Source organism: Aegilops tauschii, chromosome 6 (assembly GCF_002575655.3).
Source record: "Aegilops tauschii subsp. strangulata cultivar AL8/78 chromosome 6, Aet v6.0, whole genome shotgun sequence".
Taxonomy (NCBI): domain Eukaryota; kingdom Viridiplantae; phylum Streptophyta; class Magnoliopsida; order Poales; family Poaceae; genus Aegilops; species Aegilops tauschii.
This window is the reverse complement of record NC_053040.3, coordinates 453,325,127-453,343,784: the sequence shown is the minus strand read 5'-3', so window position 1 is coordinate 453,343,784 and position 18,658 is coordinate 453,325,127. Positions and strand designations below refer to the sequence as shown.

The window sequence follows — 18,658 nt, the reverse complement described above, 5'->3', positions numbered from 1 at the left end:
TTTATTAAGGTTTATTTATTTTATAAATATAAAAAAATGAACATAGATGCGCTTATAGAGAAAATTAAACCTAAATTCACAGTAAATGTGAAATTTTCTGTATAAGGGCATCTATTTTCACTTTAAGAGAAGCTCAACAAGGCATAGAGGGACGGACTTATAAACTGGTGTGAGCGCCCTTCGGTTGGCGAGGTGGGACTAAACACTGGCCGCAACTTGAACCAGCCCTTTAGTCCCGGTTTGTGGTATGAAACGGGACTAAAGGGTGGTGGGCCAGGAGCGTGGCCCATTGGTCCCGGTTTGTACCACCAACCGGGACCAAAGGGTCCATACGAACCGGGACCAATGCCCACGAGACCCCGGCCGGCCCCCTGGGCTCACGAACCGGGACCAATGCTCACATTAGTCCCGGTTCGTGACTGAACCGGGGCTAATGTGAAAACTGCCCTGTGACCTAAGCCCTGTTTTCTACTAGTGAACATCCATCACCAACGACGAGGCTCATGTCATACTGATGATACAAATGGAAATCTAGCCTGTTATTACACATGACCATTTTATTCCTCCCAAGCTTATGTATGATGTATCTTGTTGTAGGTTAGGGCATAAACATGACATGAATAAACACCCATGTTCACATAAACGAATCTGAACACAGAATTTCAATTTTGTCAACTTATATAACTGATAACAATATAGCTTGTCTTTGCACAGTTTGCTACTTGTGTAAGGACAACCTATGTTTGGGTGGCGTGAAGCTAACTGCCCCAAAAATCGGTACTCCGTCCGATCCATATTACTTGTCGCTCAAACAGATGTAGTAATATGGACCAGAGGGAGTAGTTTGGTTGGAAAATATTTCAAAAAAAAGTGGCAAGTTGGTGAGCCGACTTTAAATTTTTGTGGTTTGGTGATAGTTACCAGTTTTTTCATGCTACAAGAAATGACTAATTTTACCCTCTATTTGACATTTTTCAGTGTTAGTGTGTGCCTTTGTGAGTTATTCCAAAGGATGGTTTTGAGATTTAGTGGACAAAATAACTGCCATTTGATTCACTTCGTGTGATGCACCATGAAGAATTCAAATGATGATTTTAGGGCATTATTTCGCAGATAACTACTCCCTCCGTCTCATAATATAAGACATTTTTGCAGATCAAATTAAACTGCAAAAACGTCTTACATTATGAGACAGACCGAGTATACAATGAAATACTCCCAAGAAACAATTACCCCCTCGGATCACTGTACGAGGTTGCGTCAATTACCCCCTGGGCAACAAATTTTACATACATATACAGAGATTACACACAAAATAGTCAAAACCAAAAGCTTGACTGATCCATATCAACTGTTTTTTTAGTACGGATCCTATATCAACTTTAGATGCTAAATCTAACCGACATTAAGAGTTAATCATTAAAGTTAGCCATGATGGCATTCCCTCGAAAATAAAAGAGTTGAGAGATTGAAGGTTAAAAGAGAGTTTATAAACGAAAGCATCACTTGGCGATAAGTTGAGGGACGGGAAATGCATCACTTGGAGTATAAAAAAGAACAGAGACCACTCATCAGTGAGGGAATGAGACTGCCTCGTGGGCCCAATCAAATTGGAGTCCTTTGAAGCCGCACGACGCCAGCAAACCTCCTCCCGCCCCGCCCCGGCGCCCCAGCCTGCATGCCGGCATGCCGCCGGCGCTCCCGCTTCCCGCGCTCCTCACCGGCCTTGCCAACCGCGCGACATCCCCAGCGGCGGCGAGGCAGCTGCACGTGCAGCTCCTCCTACGCGGCCTCCCGCTCCCCGCCCGCGCCGCCGTCACCCTCCTCACCTCATCGTCCTCCTCCCCACGCTACGCCCGCGCCATCTTCGACAGCGTCCCCGCCGCCTCCGCCAACGTCTACCTCTGGACGGCGACCATCTCCTCCTACGCCAAGCACGCCTCCTCCCCCGCGCTCGCCGCCGAGGCGTTCGCTCTGTTCCGGCTCATGCTCCGGTCCGGTCCGCCACCCAACGCCTTCACCGTGAGCTCCGCGCTCAAGTCCCTGTCGGCGCTCCGAGGGGTCCGTGAGGCGTGCCAGGTGCACGGGTTCCTGGTGAAGGCCGGCCTGGGCTCCTCCGTGCACGTGGGCTCTGCGTTGCTCGATTCTTACGGGAGCCTTGGCCGGGTGAGGGACGCAAGGAGGGTGTTCGACGAAATGCCTGCGAGGAACGTGGTGGCTGGAAACGCCATGGTAGCATGCTATGCCAGAGCAGGGGACGTGGAGGCTGCGCAGGAGGTGTTCGATGGTATGGAGGAGAGGGACCTCATCTCCTGGAACACGCTCATGTCGGGGTACCTGCGGCAAGGCGATGCTGGTGTCGCGAGGGACCTGTTTGAGCAGATGCCGCAGAGAAATGTGCACAGCTGGAACATGATGATCACCGCGTGTTCCCAGGCAGGGTTGTGGGCTGACTCGGTAGGGGTGTTCAATCGGATGCGGCTGATGAGTTTCCAGCGGCCTGATGCTGCAACAATGGCCGTGTTGATGTCCGCATGCGCGCAGCTAGGTTCCTTATCAGTTGCAAGGCAGGTGCATGGGCTTTTACACAAGGGCTGTGTCGAGATGAACTGCCATGTGTGGAATTCTTTGACCGACATGTTTGCCAAGTGCGGTTGCATCAGGGAAGCCCGTTTCTTGTTTGGCGAGACACGTCCGAAGGATGTGGTGTCTTACAATGTGATGGTCACTGCTCTTGCGCAACACGGACATGGCAAAGATGCACTGAAGCTTTTCAACGACATGATTGAGGAAGGATTGCGGCCTGATGCAGTGACATTTCTTGGCCTGTTATCAGCTTGCGCCCATGGTGGGCTAGTGGACGACGGAAAGCACTATTTTGAGTCCATGGGAACAACGTACGCAATTCAGAAAACCGCGGATCACTATGCTTGCATGGTGGATCTCTATGGCCGAGCTGGGCTTATTGAAGAAGCGCACTCCTTTGTGAAGGTAATGCCCGTGAAGCCACATGCAGGTGTCTGGGGAGCATTGCTCAGTGCCTGCCGGAAGCATTGCAATATTGATGTAGGCGAGGTTGCCGCAAGAGAACTCGTCAGGATTGAACCCATGAATGCTGGCAACTACGTTCTCCTTGCAAACACACTAGCTCGAAGCCAGCGATGGGATGCTGTTGAGGATGTACGGCGACTGATGAGGGGAAATGTTGTCGAAAAAGATATAGGGCTCAGCTGGGTTGAAGTGGACACTGTTGTTCATGAGTTCTTGACGGGGGATTTCAGCCATCCCAGTTTTAATCAAATTTGCAACATTCTGGAGCATCTGTATTTGCAACCGACCTAAGAATTATCACTTCTTACTGCTAAATTTCATCATACATGGCGATAGGACAACACAATGACCAATATTGATATGTACATACATGCACTTTAACAAGGAGAGAGGCCTCCGAGAAGTCAAAGGGTTCGAGGATGTATAGAATAAGTGTATAAACCTGTTCAAAATGTTTAGTAGATAGAAGCAATGAATGCAGGATAGAACCAGCACTCATTTGCTTCTTAACTGTAGTTGTGATGAGGAAACTAGGATATGGATTACTGAATTTGTACGTATCAACCTCCCTGTCACCGTTTAACATCCCTTCAACCTCCAGGAGCTTTAACTGAGCTTGGTAATACTCTTGTACACACATAAGCTCGTTTCTTTTTTTTTCCTATGCACTTTTGCTTGTTTTATTTCAGTGAGGTGTCATAACTGGCAATGCATCAAAATTAAATCTTACAGACTATTTTTTGAAATTTACATACCATACATGGTGCTTAAGATTGAAAGCATGATTTGTATTGTATTTTGGTGTTGTATGTATATATTATGTAGTCCTAGCTTTATTGTCATGATGGTGTCAACTGGTTTAGTCTTTTTCCTTGTTTTCATTACCTTGTAACAGAATGAAAACATCACCAGGTCTCTGGTTTTTGTTAATGTTATCGCAGAATGCAATGTCTTCATGATCTCTACAGTTTCCCCGTTCTTCAGTAAACTATAGCATCTTGAACCAATGTGCAGTTTCTGTAAAGTAGAAGTAAAAATATCATACCGTGAGGCTCCCTTTTAGATACCTAAAACTAATGACAATGTAAATTCCATACTGCACGCTGAATCTAAACAAGCCGATGGTTTGAATTTAAATGCCATTTTGTTAACAATTTACATGCTGAAGAATCCCTGCAATTCGTATATGAGAGGAATATTTGTCTTTCTAGTACCAAAATTTTGGAGAACATTAATGATTCCATCAGAGTCATAAATAATTGAATCTCCATTCATACCTCTCTTTCTCATCATTCTTTTCTCCAGTCTGGCAGAAACTTGAAGAAGAGAACAGTGAGTAAGTCGATGCTTTAGAATTAAATAATGGTGTGTTTCAGTTACCTCCACTGTTCCTAATGGCTCCGAGTCAGTCGAGCACATGAAGTTTTTTACTTTTCTAAATTTCGTGACTTAATGAAGAGGAGACCGAGTATCTTTGATCTTGAAGAGTCAGGCCAATCCAACCGTTTGCTCCTGCCCAACTCAGTCTCAGTCGGTGCTACCTTCTTTTTTCCAAGGGCGGCTGTTATACAGCTATGTTAACTGGCAGTCCACAAAAGGTACGTATCTCCTAAAATTTTCCAGTGGCAGTTCAGCTAGATTACTATGTAACATGTTACCATTAGAGAGCCAATGCAAACTCATTTGCACGAATGTAGTTGTCTCATCTTCAGTGATAGTTTGATAAAGATTATTTTTATTCATTCACTACAGAATACAGATCGAGGTTACAATTTTTGGTTTTTGCCAGTTAACATTCTGTGCACCAGGAGTACAGGGCACTAGGCAGGCTCTAAACATAACAACCACTATCACAAAAATCAGAACCCAAGTTCTGACCCTTACTTCTTTCCTGACTTTGAAGGCCCTATAGGATGAAAGCGGCATAAGACACAATGTATCTTTCACAATAGGCTTCATGGTGGATCTCTATGGCCGAGCTGGGCTTATTGAAGAAGCGCACTCCTTTGTGAAGGTAATGCCCGTGAAGCCACATGCAGGTGTCTGGGGAGCATTGCTCAGTGCCTGCCGGAAGCACTGCAATGTTGATGTAGGCGAGGTCGCCGCAAGAGAACTCGTCAGGATCGAACCCATGAATGCTGGCAACTACGTTCTCCTTGCAAACACACTAGCTCGAAGCCAGCGATGGGATGTTGTTGAGGATGTACGGCGACTGATGAGGGGAAATGTTGTCAAAAAAGATATAGGGCTCAGCTGGGTTGAAGTGGACACTGTTGTTCATGAGTTCTTGACGGGGGATTTCAGCCATCCCAGTTTTAATCAAATTTGCAACATTCTGGAGCATCTGTATTTGCAACCGACCTAAGAATTATCACTTCTTACTGCTAAATATCATCATACATGGCGACAGGACAACACAACTACCATGAAATATTGAAATGTATATGCATCCAAAAGAGAGGCCTCCGAGAGGCCAAAGGGTACTAGCTTAGGGTAGTTAAAATTCACAATGGCTGAAGGATTAAGATCAAGGCTACCAAATGTAGTTTCATGGAGGTATTGTCTCAATGACAGTCTAATTTTACATGGCAACAGAAATAGTGCTAAAAAAATTAGAGAAACATGCAAACAAGCGTTTGCACGTCCTTTTATTAAGAGGAAAAGCAAATGTAGATACCAGAGTCCATAGGTTTGGTCGATGTAGACCCCCACCAAGTACATGTAATCCTTTCATGTTCAGGCAACATTGTACAGCACAAAAAAAACTTTAGCCTACCTCATGTGGTGGAAAGTCTAATAAAGGTAACATATGCCGCATCATAGAGTACACAGAAGAAACAAAACCCGATTAAGGTGAGCTATTTACTTTGTGTGGCTGTGAACAATTTATGTTAGAAAAACAGAAGAAACGAGCTTTACTGAACATACATAAGTTTGTTTCTTTCTTTTCTCTATGCACTTTTGCTTGTTTAGGTGTCATAACTGGCAATGCATCATAATTAAATCTTATGGACTATTTTTAAAAATTTACATAGCATACATGGTGCTTAAGATTGAAAGCATGATTTATATTGTACTCGAGTGCTGTATGTATATATTATGTAGTCCTAGCTTTATTGACATGATGGTGTCAACTGGTTAGTCTTTTTCCTTGTTTTAATTACCTTGCAACAGAATGAAAACATCAGCAGGTCTCTGTTTTTTGTTTATGTCATCGCAGAATGCAATGTCTTCATGATCTCTACAGTTTATCCATGGCCCAATAAATTGTAGCAACTTGAACAATGTGCAATTTCTTCAAGGTAGGGATAAAAATATCACACCATTAGGTTCCCATTTAGATGCCTAAAACTGATGACAAAGCACATATAAGACTCTCGTGTGTCTATATAAATTCCATACTGCACGCTGAATCTACACGAGCCAATGATTTGAATCTAAGTGTCATTTCATTAACAATTTAACATGATGAAGAATCCCTAGAATTAACACATGTAGCAAGGGCGCTTGCCCTTTGCCGCTCTCTTCCTGCGTTCCTCCGCCTGTTTCGTTGCCTCGTCAGGGCACCACCAGTGCTTGGCAAGATGATATAGGCGTCGCACACTAGTAGAAAACAGGGCTTTGGTCACAGGGCAATATTCACATTAGTCCTGGTTCAGTCACGCACCGGGACTAATGTGAGCATTGGTCCCGGTTCGTGCGGCTAAGGCATTAGTCCCGGTTCACCTGAGCCCTTTAGTCCCGGTTTGAGACACGAACCGGGACTAAAGGGTGCGATGCCCATTAGTACCGGTTCGTGGCACCAACCGGGACTAAAGGTTAGACCTTTAGTCCCGGTTCGAGCCACCAACCGGTGCTAATGGGGTTTGAGGCATTAGTACCGGTTCATGGCACGAACCGGTACTAAAGGTCCCATTTTCAAACTCTACCCCCCCGGTGGATCGCCTTTTCAGTTTGTAAAAAGCAAAAGAAAATGATAAAAACTTCGAAAATTAAAATCCTTCCGGATGTAGTTATGTTACTACATGTACTAGTTAGGAAAATTTAAAAACTTAAATTTGGAAATGTTTTGCAAAAAGTGTAGGGAAAATGTAAAACGGCTATAACTTTTGCATACGATGTCAGAAAAAACGTATAATATATCAAAATGTTCAGCACAAAAATCCACATCCGATTTTGACGGCGTACAGCCTGTTTGCAAATTTTTAGAATCCTCAAATTCTAAAAGGAAAAAAAGTTATGCTCAAATTTCAGTTTTTTTCGAATTTTTGTTAAATCTGGTCAAACTATGGTCAAACTACTTATTCAAGAAGTATTAGTGTTACTAAATAATTATTCAAGAATAGTAGTGTTACTAAATAATTATTTCAGTTTTTTTGAATTTTGGTCAAATCTGGTCAAACTATGGTCAAACAATGGTCAAACTAATTATTCAAGAATATTAGTGTTACTAAATAATTATTTCAGTTTTTTTGAATTTTGGTCAAATCTGGTCAAACTATGGTCAAACGATGGTCAAACTAATTATTCAAGAAATATTAGTGTTACTAAATAATTATTTCAGTTTTTTTGAATTTTGGTCAAACTGTGGTCAAACTACTTATTCAAGAAATATTAGTGTTACTAAATAATTATTTCAGTTTTTTTGAATTTTGGTCAAACTGTGGTTAAACTATGGTCAAACTACTTATTCAAGAAATATTAGTGTTACTAAATAATTATTGTTTTTTAAAACAATAGTTTCAAACTCAAACAGTAAAATGTGTGACTTCATGCTCAAACTAAATTCCTGAGGGTTAATAGGATTGACATCTTACTATTGTCAGGAAAACAACAAGTGCAGACTTGGAAACGAGGGAGAAGAGAACCCGGAAGTTAAGCGTGCTCAGGCTGGAGTAGTGAGAGGATGGGTGACCGTCCGGGAAGTTAGATGATTTGGAATGATGAGGGGTGATTAGAGATTAGAGGTTAAATTGAGCAGTGATGAGGGGTGGTGATTAGAGATTAGAGATTAAAATAATTCAGAAAATTGAAAACCAAAAAAAAATTGAAAAAAAATCATAAAATTTCCTTTAGTCCCGGTTGGTGATTAGAGGTTAAAATAATTCAGAAATTTGAAAACCAAAAAAAATTTGAAAAAAAAATTGAAAAAAAATCATAAAATTTCCTTTAGTCCCGGTTGGTAACACCAATCGGGACTAAAGGTGGAGCTCCAGGCTGCGGCCACGTGGACGGCCTTTAGTCCCGGTTCGTGTAAGAACCGGGACTAAAGGGGGAGGCTTTAGTAACGACCCTTTAGTCCTTTTTCTACTAGTGGCAGTAATTTCCATGTCGCCCTGTAGAAAAATCACATCGCTTATGTATCATATAGAAACCAACATGTTCGAAGTTATATTAATTCACGCATATATAAATGTGCTACATTACTATGTAGACAACAAGGAAGATGAGACGCATATGATGACTGGGCAGAGGAGGTAGAAGAAGGCGATGCTTGCTTGGGCAAGCCGGGCTGCTGCTGTAAACGAAGGCGCAAATGAGACAAGCAAGGTCCACGGTAGTGAAAAAAAACTAACATGGACAGGGGGCATATGCCCCCCCCCCTCCTCGACGCACTTCACCACATTGTATTTATTCAATAGTTATTTATAGTTGAGTATATTATAGTCATTATTTGCATCATATAATCACATATAGATGGTGTATTGAGACTTCATAATGCTAGGGATGGCTCTCCCAGACCTTGTCGTCTTGCCAGAATCCTCCAGGGAGGTACATGACAGACTGGTATGACAACGTCGCCGCCAAGGATGCCAGCAACATAAGCGACCCACGTGTCTCCTTGATCCACTTCTTTTGCCTCTCCAACAGCTAGTCGTCATTGTCATCCTCATGGAGGACGATGATGCTACTGTCCGAAGGAGGGGCGCTGGCATTGGAACCGGCCGACCCGCCCCCCCCCCCCCCCCCCCCCCCCCCGCTCGATGTCGATGTCAATGAAAATGTGTCCTGGAGCACCTCCCTGTGCCCCATTATGAGACGACATAGTCTGCTACCTAACGTGATCGAGTAGCACACCGTATTTAGAGAATGACAAAGAACCGTGGAAAAATAAAGAAGGGAGCAGTGATAATGCCGCCAATACTACTACAGTACTATCACAATGAAGGAAATATGCCCTCGAGGCAATAATAAAGTTGTTATTTATATTTCCTTATATCATGATAAATATTTATTATTCATGCTAGAATTGTATTAACCGGAAACTTCATACATGTGTGGATACATAGACAAAACACATGTGTGGATACGTAACTTGGTGATTATAAAGATGCCTCCTCCCTCTCCCTCCTTTATATACGTGGGCAGGGCACCCCTTGAAGCACATCAATTGTTCTCTTAGCCGTGTGCGGTGCCCCCCTTCACAGTTTACTCCTCCGGTCATAGCGTCGTAGTGCTTAGGTGAAGCCCGGCGCGGATCACATCACCATCATCGTCACCACGCCGTCGTGCTGACGGAACTCTCCCTCGACCCTCTGCTGGATCAAGAGTTCGAGGGACGTCATCGAGCTAAACGTGTGCTGAACTCGGAGGTGTCATACATTCGGTACTTGGATCGGTTTGGTCGTCTCGAGCCGTGACTTGGATGCTTTTGTTGGAGCCTTCCTTGATTGTTTTTTATAGCATTGTCTGCAGGACTTGCCGAAGCAACAAAGTAACGGAGTTCTCTGTGAGGATGTAAGATGCCCAGTAGACTTAAGGAAGGAAGACGTCCAGTTTCTTACAGACCGAAGGAAGGAAGATATACAGTTGCGTGCGTACATGTACGGTTTGCTCGTGTCCACGTGCGCATTAATACACTACGAGAGGTGTACACGTTAACTGCGGAACCCGGGACGAGCCGTGCCGCAACTCGTCTAGGTAGATGCTGCGAGAGGTGTGCAGTTCAGCAACCGCGGAACCAAAATCCACATCACATCGCCCGATTAAGGTAAAGGTAACATATGCCGCATCATAGGATACACAGAAGAAACAAAGCCCGATTAAGGGCTATTTACTTTGTGTATGTTGTGAACAATTTATGTTAGAATAAGTGTATAAACCTATTCAAAATGTTTAGTAGATAGATGCAATGTATGCAGGATAGAACTAGCACTCATTTGCTTCTTAACTGTAGTTGTGATGAGGAAAGTTCGATATGGATTACTGAATTTCTAAGTATCAACCTCCCTTTCACCGTTTAACATCCCTTCAATCTCCAAGAGCTTTACTGAGCTTGGTAATGCTCTTGTACACACATAAGCTCATATCTTTCTTTTTCCTATGCACTTTTGCCTGTTTTATTTCAATGACGTGCCGTAACTGGCAATGCATCACAATTAAATCCTAAGGACTATTTTTTAAAATTTACATAGCATACATGGTGCTTAAGATTGAAAGCATGATTTTTATTATATTTGAGTGTTGTATGTATATATTATGTAGTCCTAGATTTATTGTCATGATGGTGTCAACTGGGTAGTCTTTCTCCTTGTTTTCATTACCTTGTAACAGAATGAAAACATCACCAGGTCTCTGTTTTTTGTTAATGTTATCGCAGAATGCAATGTCTTCATGATCTCTACAGTTTCCCCATTCTTCAGTAAACTATAGCAAATTGAGAAAATGTGCAGTTTCTGTAAAGTAGAAATAAAAATATCATACCGTGAGGCTCCCTTTTAGATACCTAAAACTAATGACAATGTAAATTCCATACTGCATGCTGAATCTAAACGAGCCGATGGTTTGAAATTAAATGCCATTTCGTTAACAATTTAACATGCTGAAGAATACCTGCAATTAGTATATTAGAGGAATATTTGTCTTCCTAGTACCAAAGTTCTGGAGAACATTAATGATTCCATCAGAGTCCATAAATAATTGAATCTCCATTCATAACTCTCTTTCTCATCATTCTTTTCTCCAGTCTGGCAGAAACTTGAAGAGAACCGTGAGTAAGTTGATGCTTAAGAATTAAGTAATGGTGTGTTTCAGTTACCTCTACTGTTCCTAATGGCTCCGAGTCAAGCACATGTAAGTTTTTTTCTTTTCTAAATTTCACGACTTGATGAAGAGGAAGCTGAGTATTTTGATCTCGAAGAGTCGGACCAATCCAACCGCTCCTGCCAAAGGTATCTTCTTTTCCAGTGGCAGTTGTTATACAGCTATGTTAACTGGCAGTCCACCAAAGGTATCTCCTAAAATTTTCCAGTGGCAGTTCAGTTAGATTAATATGAAACGTGTTACCATTACAGAGCCAATGCAAACTCATTTGCACGAATGAAGTTATCTCATCCCCAGTGATAGTTTGATAATGATTATTTCCATTCATTCACTACAGAATACAGATCGAAGCTACTATTTTTGGTTTTTGCCAGTTAACATTCTGTGCACCAGGAGTACAGGGCACTAGGCAGGCTCTAAACATAACAATCACTATCAGAAAATCTGAACCCAAGTTCTGAACCTTACAAACTTGAGACACCTAAGAACCTGGCATACTTCTTTCCTGACTTTGAAGCCCCTACAAGATGAAAGCGGCATAAGACACATTGTATCTCTCACAATAGGCTTCATAGCAAAGCAGCATCCTCATTTAACCTTATTGTGCTCACCATTTTCATAGCCTGGAACCCACAGATTTAAGTGCTTGATACATAGTTGTAAGTGCAAGCAAAGAAAAGGACATGAAGCAACTAAACAAAAGAAGCCTCTTACTCTATGTAGAACAAAAGAAGTTGCGGTTAAACACTACGTGATAAGATAGGGTACTACAATGCTTAGGCTACATCCTTGCCATAGCCTACATCCTCGCCATAGCCGACTTGACGACATCCAAGATTCTGAAGTAGTGGTAGAACAAAGAAGATTGCTCGCCCTCCAAGCCATCACGGTGGTGTCGGTTGCTCCCGGCAAGATTGTTACATGGGCTGCCCCCAATCACCAAGTCGAAGCCGCCAAATCTACCAACGTATGATGCAATTATATCAGGGGTGAGAGATTTCACGTCAGCAACCTCAATCAGCGTGCCTGTCTGGGTCTGATCCCACCAACCCCTCAAAATCCTCCTATTAGCTTCACCTATCTCAACAGAAACCACTGCCCTCATGTGAATCCCAAGCCTGTGCAAAGCTACCTCTCCTCCTCCAATACCGGTGAACAAGGACAGCACACTAACACCATTAGGAAACATGTCCCTCAGCACCGACAAGTGGTAAGCAACAGTATCAACATGGAATGAGTTGCCAAGAGATTTATATCTCTCGGTCTTGCCGACCCCCCTTGTGTGGTCCCTTGGGAAACCAAGTAGATATTCCACCTCATTAGGCTCCAACGGAGCAACCTTGTTTTTTCCAACCCAGACAAGATTCCATTTTCTACACTCATCAATGACATATTTCTGAACACTTGGAGGTGGTGGATTGCTTGACCTTGCAAGAAGACACTGGATCCGCTCTGTCGTCTTTGCACTTGCCACAGTTGTTTGCAAACAATTGAGTTGTCTTCTCGGGTCCCAAGAAGGCCACCACTTCTTATAATGAGGAAATGCCTCAAATATGGTCTTTGGAGGCAGAGGAAGAAGAGGTGATCTGTTCTCAATTGGTAAATTATGGATGTAGCCTCTTTTCCTTGCAGCTGCAGACAAATGCATAGAATCCACAAACTCTGGTTCAATGTCATACAGAAATCTTGAAATGGTCTCCCATACACCTCTTGGAGTTCGGGCCACATTTTCATAGTAGAAAAAAGGTGGTCCAATAGCTTGTTGAGGAAGCATTCTCATCACTGATGGCCGCCTATAACCGGGCAGGTTAAATCCAACCATTGGATTTGGGAGATGCATTTGTTCATCATCGCTACCATCCAAGGAAGATCGATTGCCATGTGATCCACCTCCATATCGCTTCCTCTTTTTCTTGCGCTCTTCCATCAATCTTGCTTTCTCTCTCTCTCCAAAGGAATCAAAGCATCTATCCATAACCTGCCAAATGTCACAGATTTCAGTGTCCTTACATCAAAGTAAAAGAGCGAAACTGTTATCGTATTCACATGTACATCCCACAACGCACCTGATCGTCAAATAAATTTCTGGAATGGCAATCTCCTGCAACCCGTGATGCACTAATCGAATCAACTAATACACAGAGATCAGCATCCACACCTAGGAAAATTGAAACAGGAATTTATATAGCATAAGGTGCCTTTAACATGAAAGAAGGACCGTCAAGGAAACAATTTGAAAATGAGGCATACCACATGTTGTCATAGCCATATTGGCTTCATCTTCAGAAAAGCCCATGTCTACTAATAAGTTTATCTTCTCGTCCTTCGCCGACATCTCTTTTAGAAAATCCTGCACAAAGGTACAATAACAAACCGAGATTAGAAACCACTTGTTATATCTCATTAACTTTTTAATGCCAACTATGTGACTCCTGATAGGGAAATACAACTACATAGCGACATGTATAGGGCCAGAGAAAAGAAGGGGACCTACAGCTAAATGATCAAGAAATGAATAGCACAAACTACCCAAGAATCAAGAGAAAGAAAAACTGATCAAAAATTAGATCAATGAAATAGGAACTTGACTTCTTATTCCCCGGCGCTGTTTGAAAATGACGTTAATACAAAAGGTACTGTATGCATGAACACAAATGCTCATCATGTTACACTTGAGCAACTATGCACACTAGCAATATGAAGCACTGGTGCTGCTGGAGAATAAACTGAAGATACATGTACAACTTTGTCGTTTCATATAATGGCACTCTGTGCTGGATGCATATCAGTGGTGAAACACAGTTATCTGGTCTCTTCATGCTGCTTGCGCGATAGAAAGTTAAAAACTGATGAATGATGATATGTGTGTATTTTCAGGAGAACATGATGATATTCCCATTCCTCCCCATTTCAGGTTCATCGCCTTCCTAGGAAAGGTGTTTTTCTTTTTTTTGCTGAGCAGGTGCAATACACATCAAACACTACATACTGTTTCCCTGCTTGTTGTTTTCAGTCATTACATATATCTAGGCATGAATGGGATTGAACCATACACTATTCTCTTCACTAATTTTATTTGCATAACTTTATGAAAACTGGTTATCACATCATATATTACATGCTGAGAATTCTAAATTAGTGACTTCATCTATGCATTTCTAGCAGAATATTTATGGACCAAATCCATCATTTTTCTCGGCTCTAACAGGTAGATGTTGCTCTTCTTGAGGTTGAATTTAGAAGGATGTTTGATGCAATTAGTGTGGTATGTGATGTTCTTTCCCAGTATTATGATTGTTTTGTGTAATTCAAAATCAAAAGAAGAATCTTGAACTATGCCATTCTACAGTGAAGAATTCTAAAATCAAGTGTTCAAACTCACAATGCAATTCTACAGTGATGAAAGGCTGGGAGCAAAATAAACAAAGCTCAAACAGAATGTAAAGGAGGTGCTCAAGGTATGCATGGCAGATACTTCCTCCGTTCCAAATTATAAGATGTTTGGTAGGCTATAAAATATCATACCAAAACCTCTCATAATTTGAGACGGAGGTAGTATTTCACATATATCAGCATACAAATGATTTAAAAAGTTCTAGCTACAGAACTAAAGATAAAGAATCATCTACCTCATCACCAGAACTATCAGAGTTGTGCTCTCTACCACCAGTATCATTGTCGTTATCCCAGTTATCGGAATCAAGATCATCATCATCATCATCTTGAACATTTGGGCAGGCACAGCCAGACGTAGAGCAATCACCCAATGCACCCTCATCACCTAGTGCCTGCATTTCATATCGCCTCATAACATAAGATCCTTGCCACCAAGCAGCAAAAGTATCATAAGATAAACTCACTAATAAAGCACATTGAAAAATACCTTATATGTGAGAAGTAGCTCTAGCAACGCATTTACATCATTGTGCCCTGAAAGCAAAAGCCTCGGTTAAAACAGAAGGTGCAAACACAAAGAAGACAAATGAAATGACATTGGTTACTTTTAATATTACCAATCTCCTTAATGCCCTTCACAACCATGTCTTTTGGGAAACCCATTGTCACATATTCCTCGACTAAAGAAGTAGAGGTTGCTTCCCCGTTGGCCCACCCGTTAGAATTCTTTAGACAGTTGCACAACCAAATATTACACTATGATCATTATAATAACAAGCCATGGCTAGCTCTTATGTTGAAATACACAACCAGTTACTACCTGACGTACCAGCGTGGACGGGCCAGGAGCATCCAAGTTCCTCAAGGTCGGAGCTGATGAGGGCGCAGCCTCACCATCACTTTCCCACTCAAACTTATCATTATCATCGCTGTCGCTGGTCAAGCCCTGTGACATGAGTTAAACACACCTCGGTCAATATTAAAAGCAAACCACAAGAAAAGCAATTATAGAGAATAAAACGGCGCAGCAAAATAAGTTTATTGTGCCAGAAGCCCACAACAACCATAAGATATCGCAATTGAGATCTCCAGTGCGAAATCAGTACAAAGATTCAGCTCTAGAGTTCAGAACTCATCAAAAAGGAAGAGCAAAAACCATTTTTATTTATTTAACAAACTCCCCTTCACCACTGTCAAAGCAAAACATCAAGCTAATGCCCCAAAAATAACATTAGTGCAATTAGAAACAGTTTGTTCTGCAGTTATGGGGATGCCTGACTAACTGAAGTATGCTAGCTTTCAGATGCCAGGAAGAATAGTTTTCTGGACAGTAGAACACGATATGCAAAACAGGGCTAAACAGATTTTATAGGAGGAAAGTGACCAGGTTGGTAAATCTAAAAGGGTGATTAGATTGACCAGGTTTGCCCATTATCACCTAATAATAAACTAATAAGCAGCACTGCAGTACAACTTGATGATACGCTTGTATCAAATGGACAAACAACGGTGGTTTGCAATTCAAATGAACAGCTCAAATGCATGAGTAGTAGTAAGAAAAGATATGGACCATATAGGTGGACCTTATTAAAGAGTATCGGCATGTTCAATGCCATGTCTGGTCAAAAGAGTGCCAATGTGTCAGAACAACATACAGTCAAATAATTTGAGTTATCACAAACAATATCTTTCGTGAAGTGTTACATGAGTAGACTTATCTCAGAAATGCACCCTCATAATACTACAATTGCAAAGTTCTCGAGATATTTAATATCAAAACATGCTGTTCAAGCTTGCGCTGTGGAGACCAGGCCAAAATCGGAAGCAACAAACTTTTTTGTCACCATGAGGAAGTGAAAATACAATGCAAAATGGACTAGCTGTTTTAAGATTAAATGAATGAACCAAAAAAAATGAAGACAGGGTTGTGTTCAGGGCAGTAAGCAAATGCATAGAAAACGTCCATTGGCAGAATACAACAGTTGAATTTTCAGCTGCAGGGATGCCTAAGCCTAACTGATGCAGTGCTCTAGCTTTAACAGGTCAGGAAGAATATCTCTCTCGAGACACATGATCGTTATAGTTGACAGGATATAACAGAATTCCATGGGAGGCTCGTGACCAGCCTTAGGAAGAACTGATCTCCTAGAGACATCCAGCGTACAGCTATGTGCAATGGCGCGACACAACCCGTTGCAGCAGAGCTAATACACAAATGGTGGTACTGGGATTAGTAACTGCGAAGCGAGACAAGCTTTTGCTCGCAACAACCAATGCAATAGTCGAAATCGCAGACGCGAAATCGGTAGAAATGACTGCAGGATCTAATGTTTTTGAGAAACTGACTGCAGCATCTTATTGGGCTTAATCCCCTGATACATGACCAATGTGCGAAAACGCAGACAATGACAAACAGATTAAGGAAGCCAGCCACTGCAATATGGCAGAGCCAAGAATTGTGGTTTCCGGGGAGAGCATTTAATTTAAGGTCGAGATTTATTAAGGCAAATGCAAGTCCACTCAACAAAATAGATCCATGAAATGCGATTACCAGGACATGAGAAAACATACTACTAAAAGACTTTGAAACTATTAACACAATGGCTTTAGCTTTTGATACTGAAATTGATTAGTAAATCAACACAGGCTTGATGAATTTCCTACAACATCACATTTGGACATTGAAATTAGCTATTCCATATTTCTAAATCCCAGTTCTAATTAGTCCCCGGTTCTATTCTAATAACATGGAGCAGAGATAAAGAAATCGCCAGAATCCAAAAGGAAAAGGGGAGGAATTAATATCTGCTGCTGCTGGTGGTTGTTAGACCAGCGCCGCCGCCGCAAGAGCTGCCTCGGCCTTGGCGGCCTCTATCCAGTCAGCTCAACGCGCATTTGCGGCGTGCAGTTAGGGATTGAGGATTTGAGACTGAGGGGCGTGTGGGGAAAAAGCTTCGCTGCCTCCCATGGCGCCACCGCTGGAAGGAGACGGAGCAGGCCTGCCTCCGCAATCGCTACATGGCAAAATCAGCACAGTCCGATCCGTCTCCATGGTCTGGAACGCTTCAAGAATATACTACATGTTCTCGCTCGAACAAACCAGAAAACCCCAAATATGCAGAACAAGAATCACACACGGGGATTCAGGAAGTGGGAGGAGGACAAGAGAGGAAAGAGAGAGAGAGCCCACCGCCATCGTTGGCGCCAGAAGATCGGCACGCCCGCTCTCACTATCTCCCTGCCGTGAGAAGTGGGAGGAGGACGACGAGGAGGGCGGCGACGGCGTGCTCGTCCGCCCCTCGCTGGCTTTCAAGACGTGGCTACTGCGGTGCGCCTGCCGGGACGTGTACTTCACACCGGGCGCGCATGGTTTTCTACCAGCAGAACGGACACTGGGGAGTACTTTGCGAGCCGTGCTGCTCTGTTTCGACGTGGTGTGCGGCCGCGCACAAAACTGCCCGCAGAGTTTTGTGCGCAGCACACATCTCAATGGATAAATAAGAGAGAAAAGGGATGGGGAGATGTGCCAAAGCGGTGGTGGGTGGTGGTGGAGGCGTCGGTGGTGATAATAACTAAGTTAGACTGGTCATGGCTGTCCAGCACGGTTTTAGGCTGGACTTAGCTGGATAGCTTTGACCGGTCTTTTCATATAAAATATAGGCATAAATTAATACTATGTTATTTTTTAGGACTTATATGATCATTGCGTATTTCTATATTTATTTTGATCATCAATCGGGCTGATAATTATGTTGGGTGCCATAAGAATTATACATTAAAAACTTATTTTGAATACAATATTATTTTTCTATTTTTATGGCATGTCATTAATATTTTATCAATGGAATTCACGATTAAAGTTGGCAAATCTTGGGAGTTTTTAATTGTATATTAGTGTGGTTAATGCAATTACTACTGTCTAATTTTGTTATTATCTCCCTTTGTAAATAAATGGCTTTTTAAGAAGCTTATAGTAGAATTTTTCTAATTTTGACTCATAACATTTGATAGAACGTTAATATAGGGTGGCAGTCGCGCTACATGCTAAAAGTGATGCGCCAAGCATTGGCATAAGAAATCACGGGACGCTGCATCGAGCATGGGGCGAAATACAACCCATTAACGGTGGCGCAATGGGCGCTCGCTGAGCTATGCCACGTCATTTTCC

At 42.4% G+C, this 18,658-nt stretch overlaps 2 protein-coding genes across 3 annotated transcripts; one reads left to right on the top strand and one right to left on the bottom strand.

Annotated features, from left to right (window-relative positions):
* Positions 1–1,567: 1,567 nt before the first annotated feature.
* Positions 1,568–3,775, top strand: LOC109785691 (putative pentatricopeptide repeat-containing protein At5g59200, chloroplastic). Its single transcript, XM_020344289.3, has one exon. The coding sequence runs from the start codon at positions 1,687–1,689 to the stop codon at positions 3,340–3,342; it is 1,656 nt and encodes a 551-aa protein (XP_020199878.1). The 5' UTR covers positions 1,568–1,686; the 3' UTR covers positions 3,343–3,775.
* A 7,887-nt stretch (positions 3,776–11,662) lies between these two features.
* Positions 11,663–17,947, bottom strand: LOC109785692 (DNA (cytosine-5)-methyltransferase DRM2-like). 2 transcript variants are annotated; one of them, XM_020344290.4, is made up of 8 exons: positions 17,681–17,947; positions 15,311–15,436; positions 15,108–15,216; positions 14,978–15,024; positions 14,724–14,882; positions 13,345–13,444; positions 13,161–13,252; positions 11,663–13,072 (listed from the first exon to the last, which is right to left on the bottom strand). In XM_020344290.4, the coding sequence occupies exons 1-8, from the start codon at positions 17,684–17,686 to the stop codon at positions 11,894–11,896; spliced, it is 1,818 nt and encodes a 605-aa protein (XP_020199879.1). In that variant the 5' UTR covers positions 17,687–17,947; the 3' UTR covers positions 11,663–11,893. The 2 variants fall into 2 exon arrangements, with proteins under 2 accessions (XP_020199879.1, XP_020199880.1); XM_020344291.4 differs by having other exon boundaries at positions 15,320–15,436; positions 17,681–17,906.
* Between the last annotated feature and the right edge of the window lie 711 nt (positions 17,948–18,658).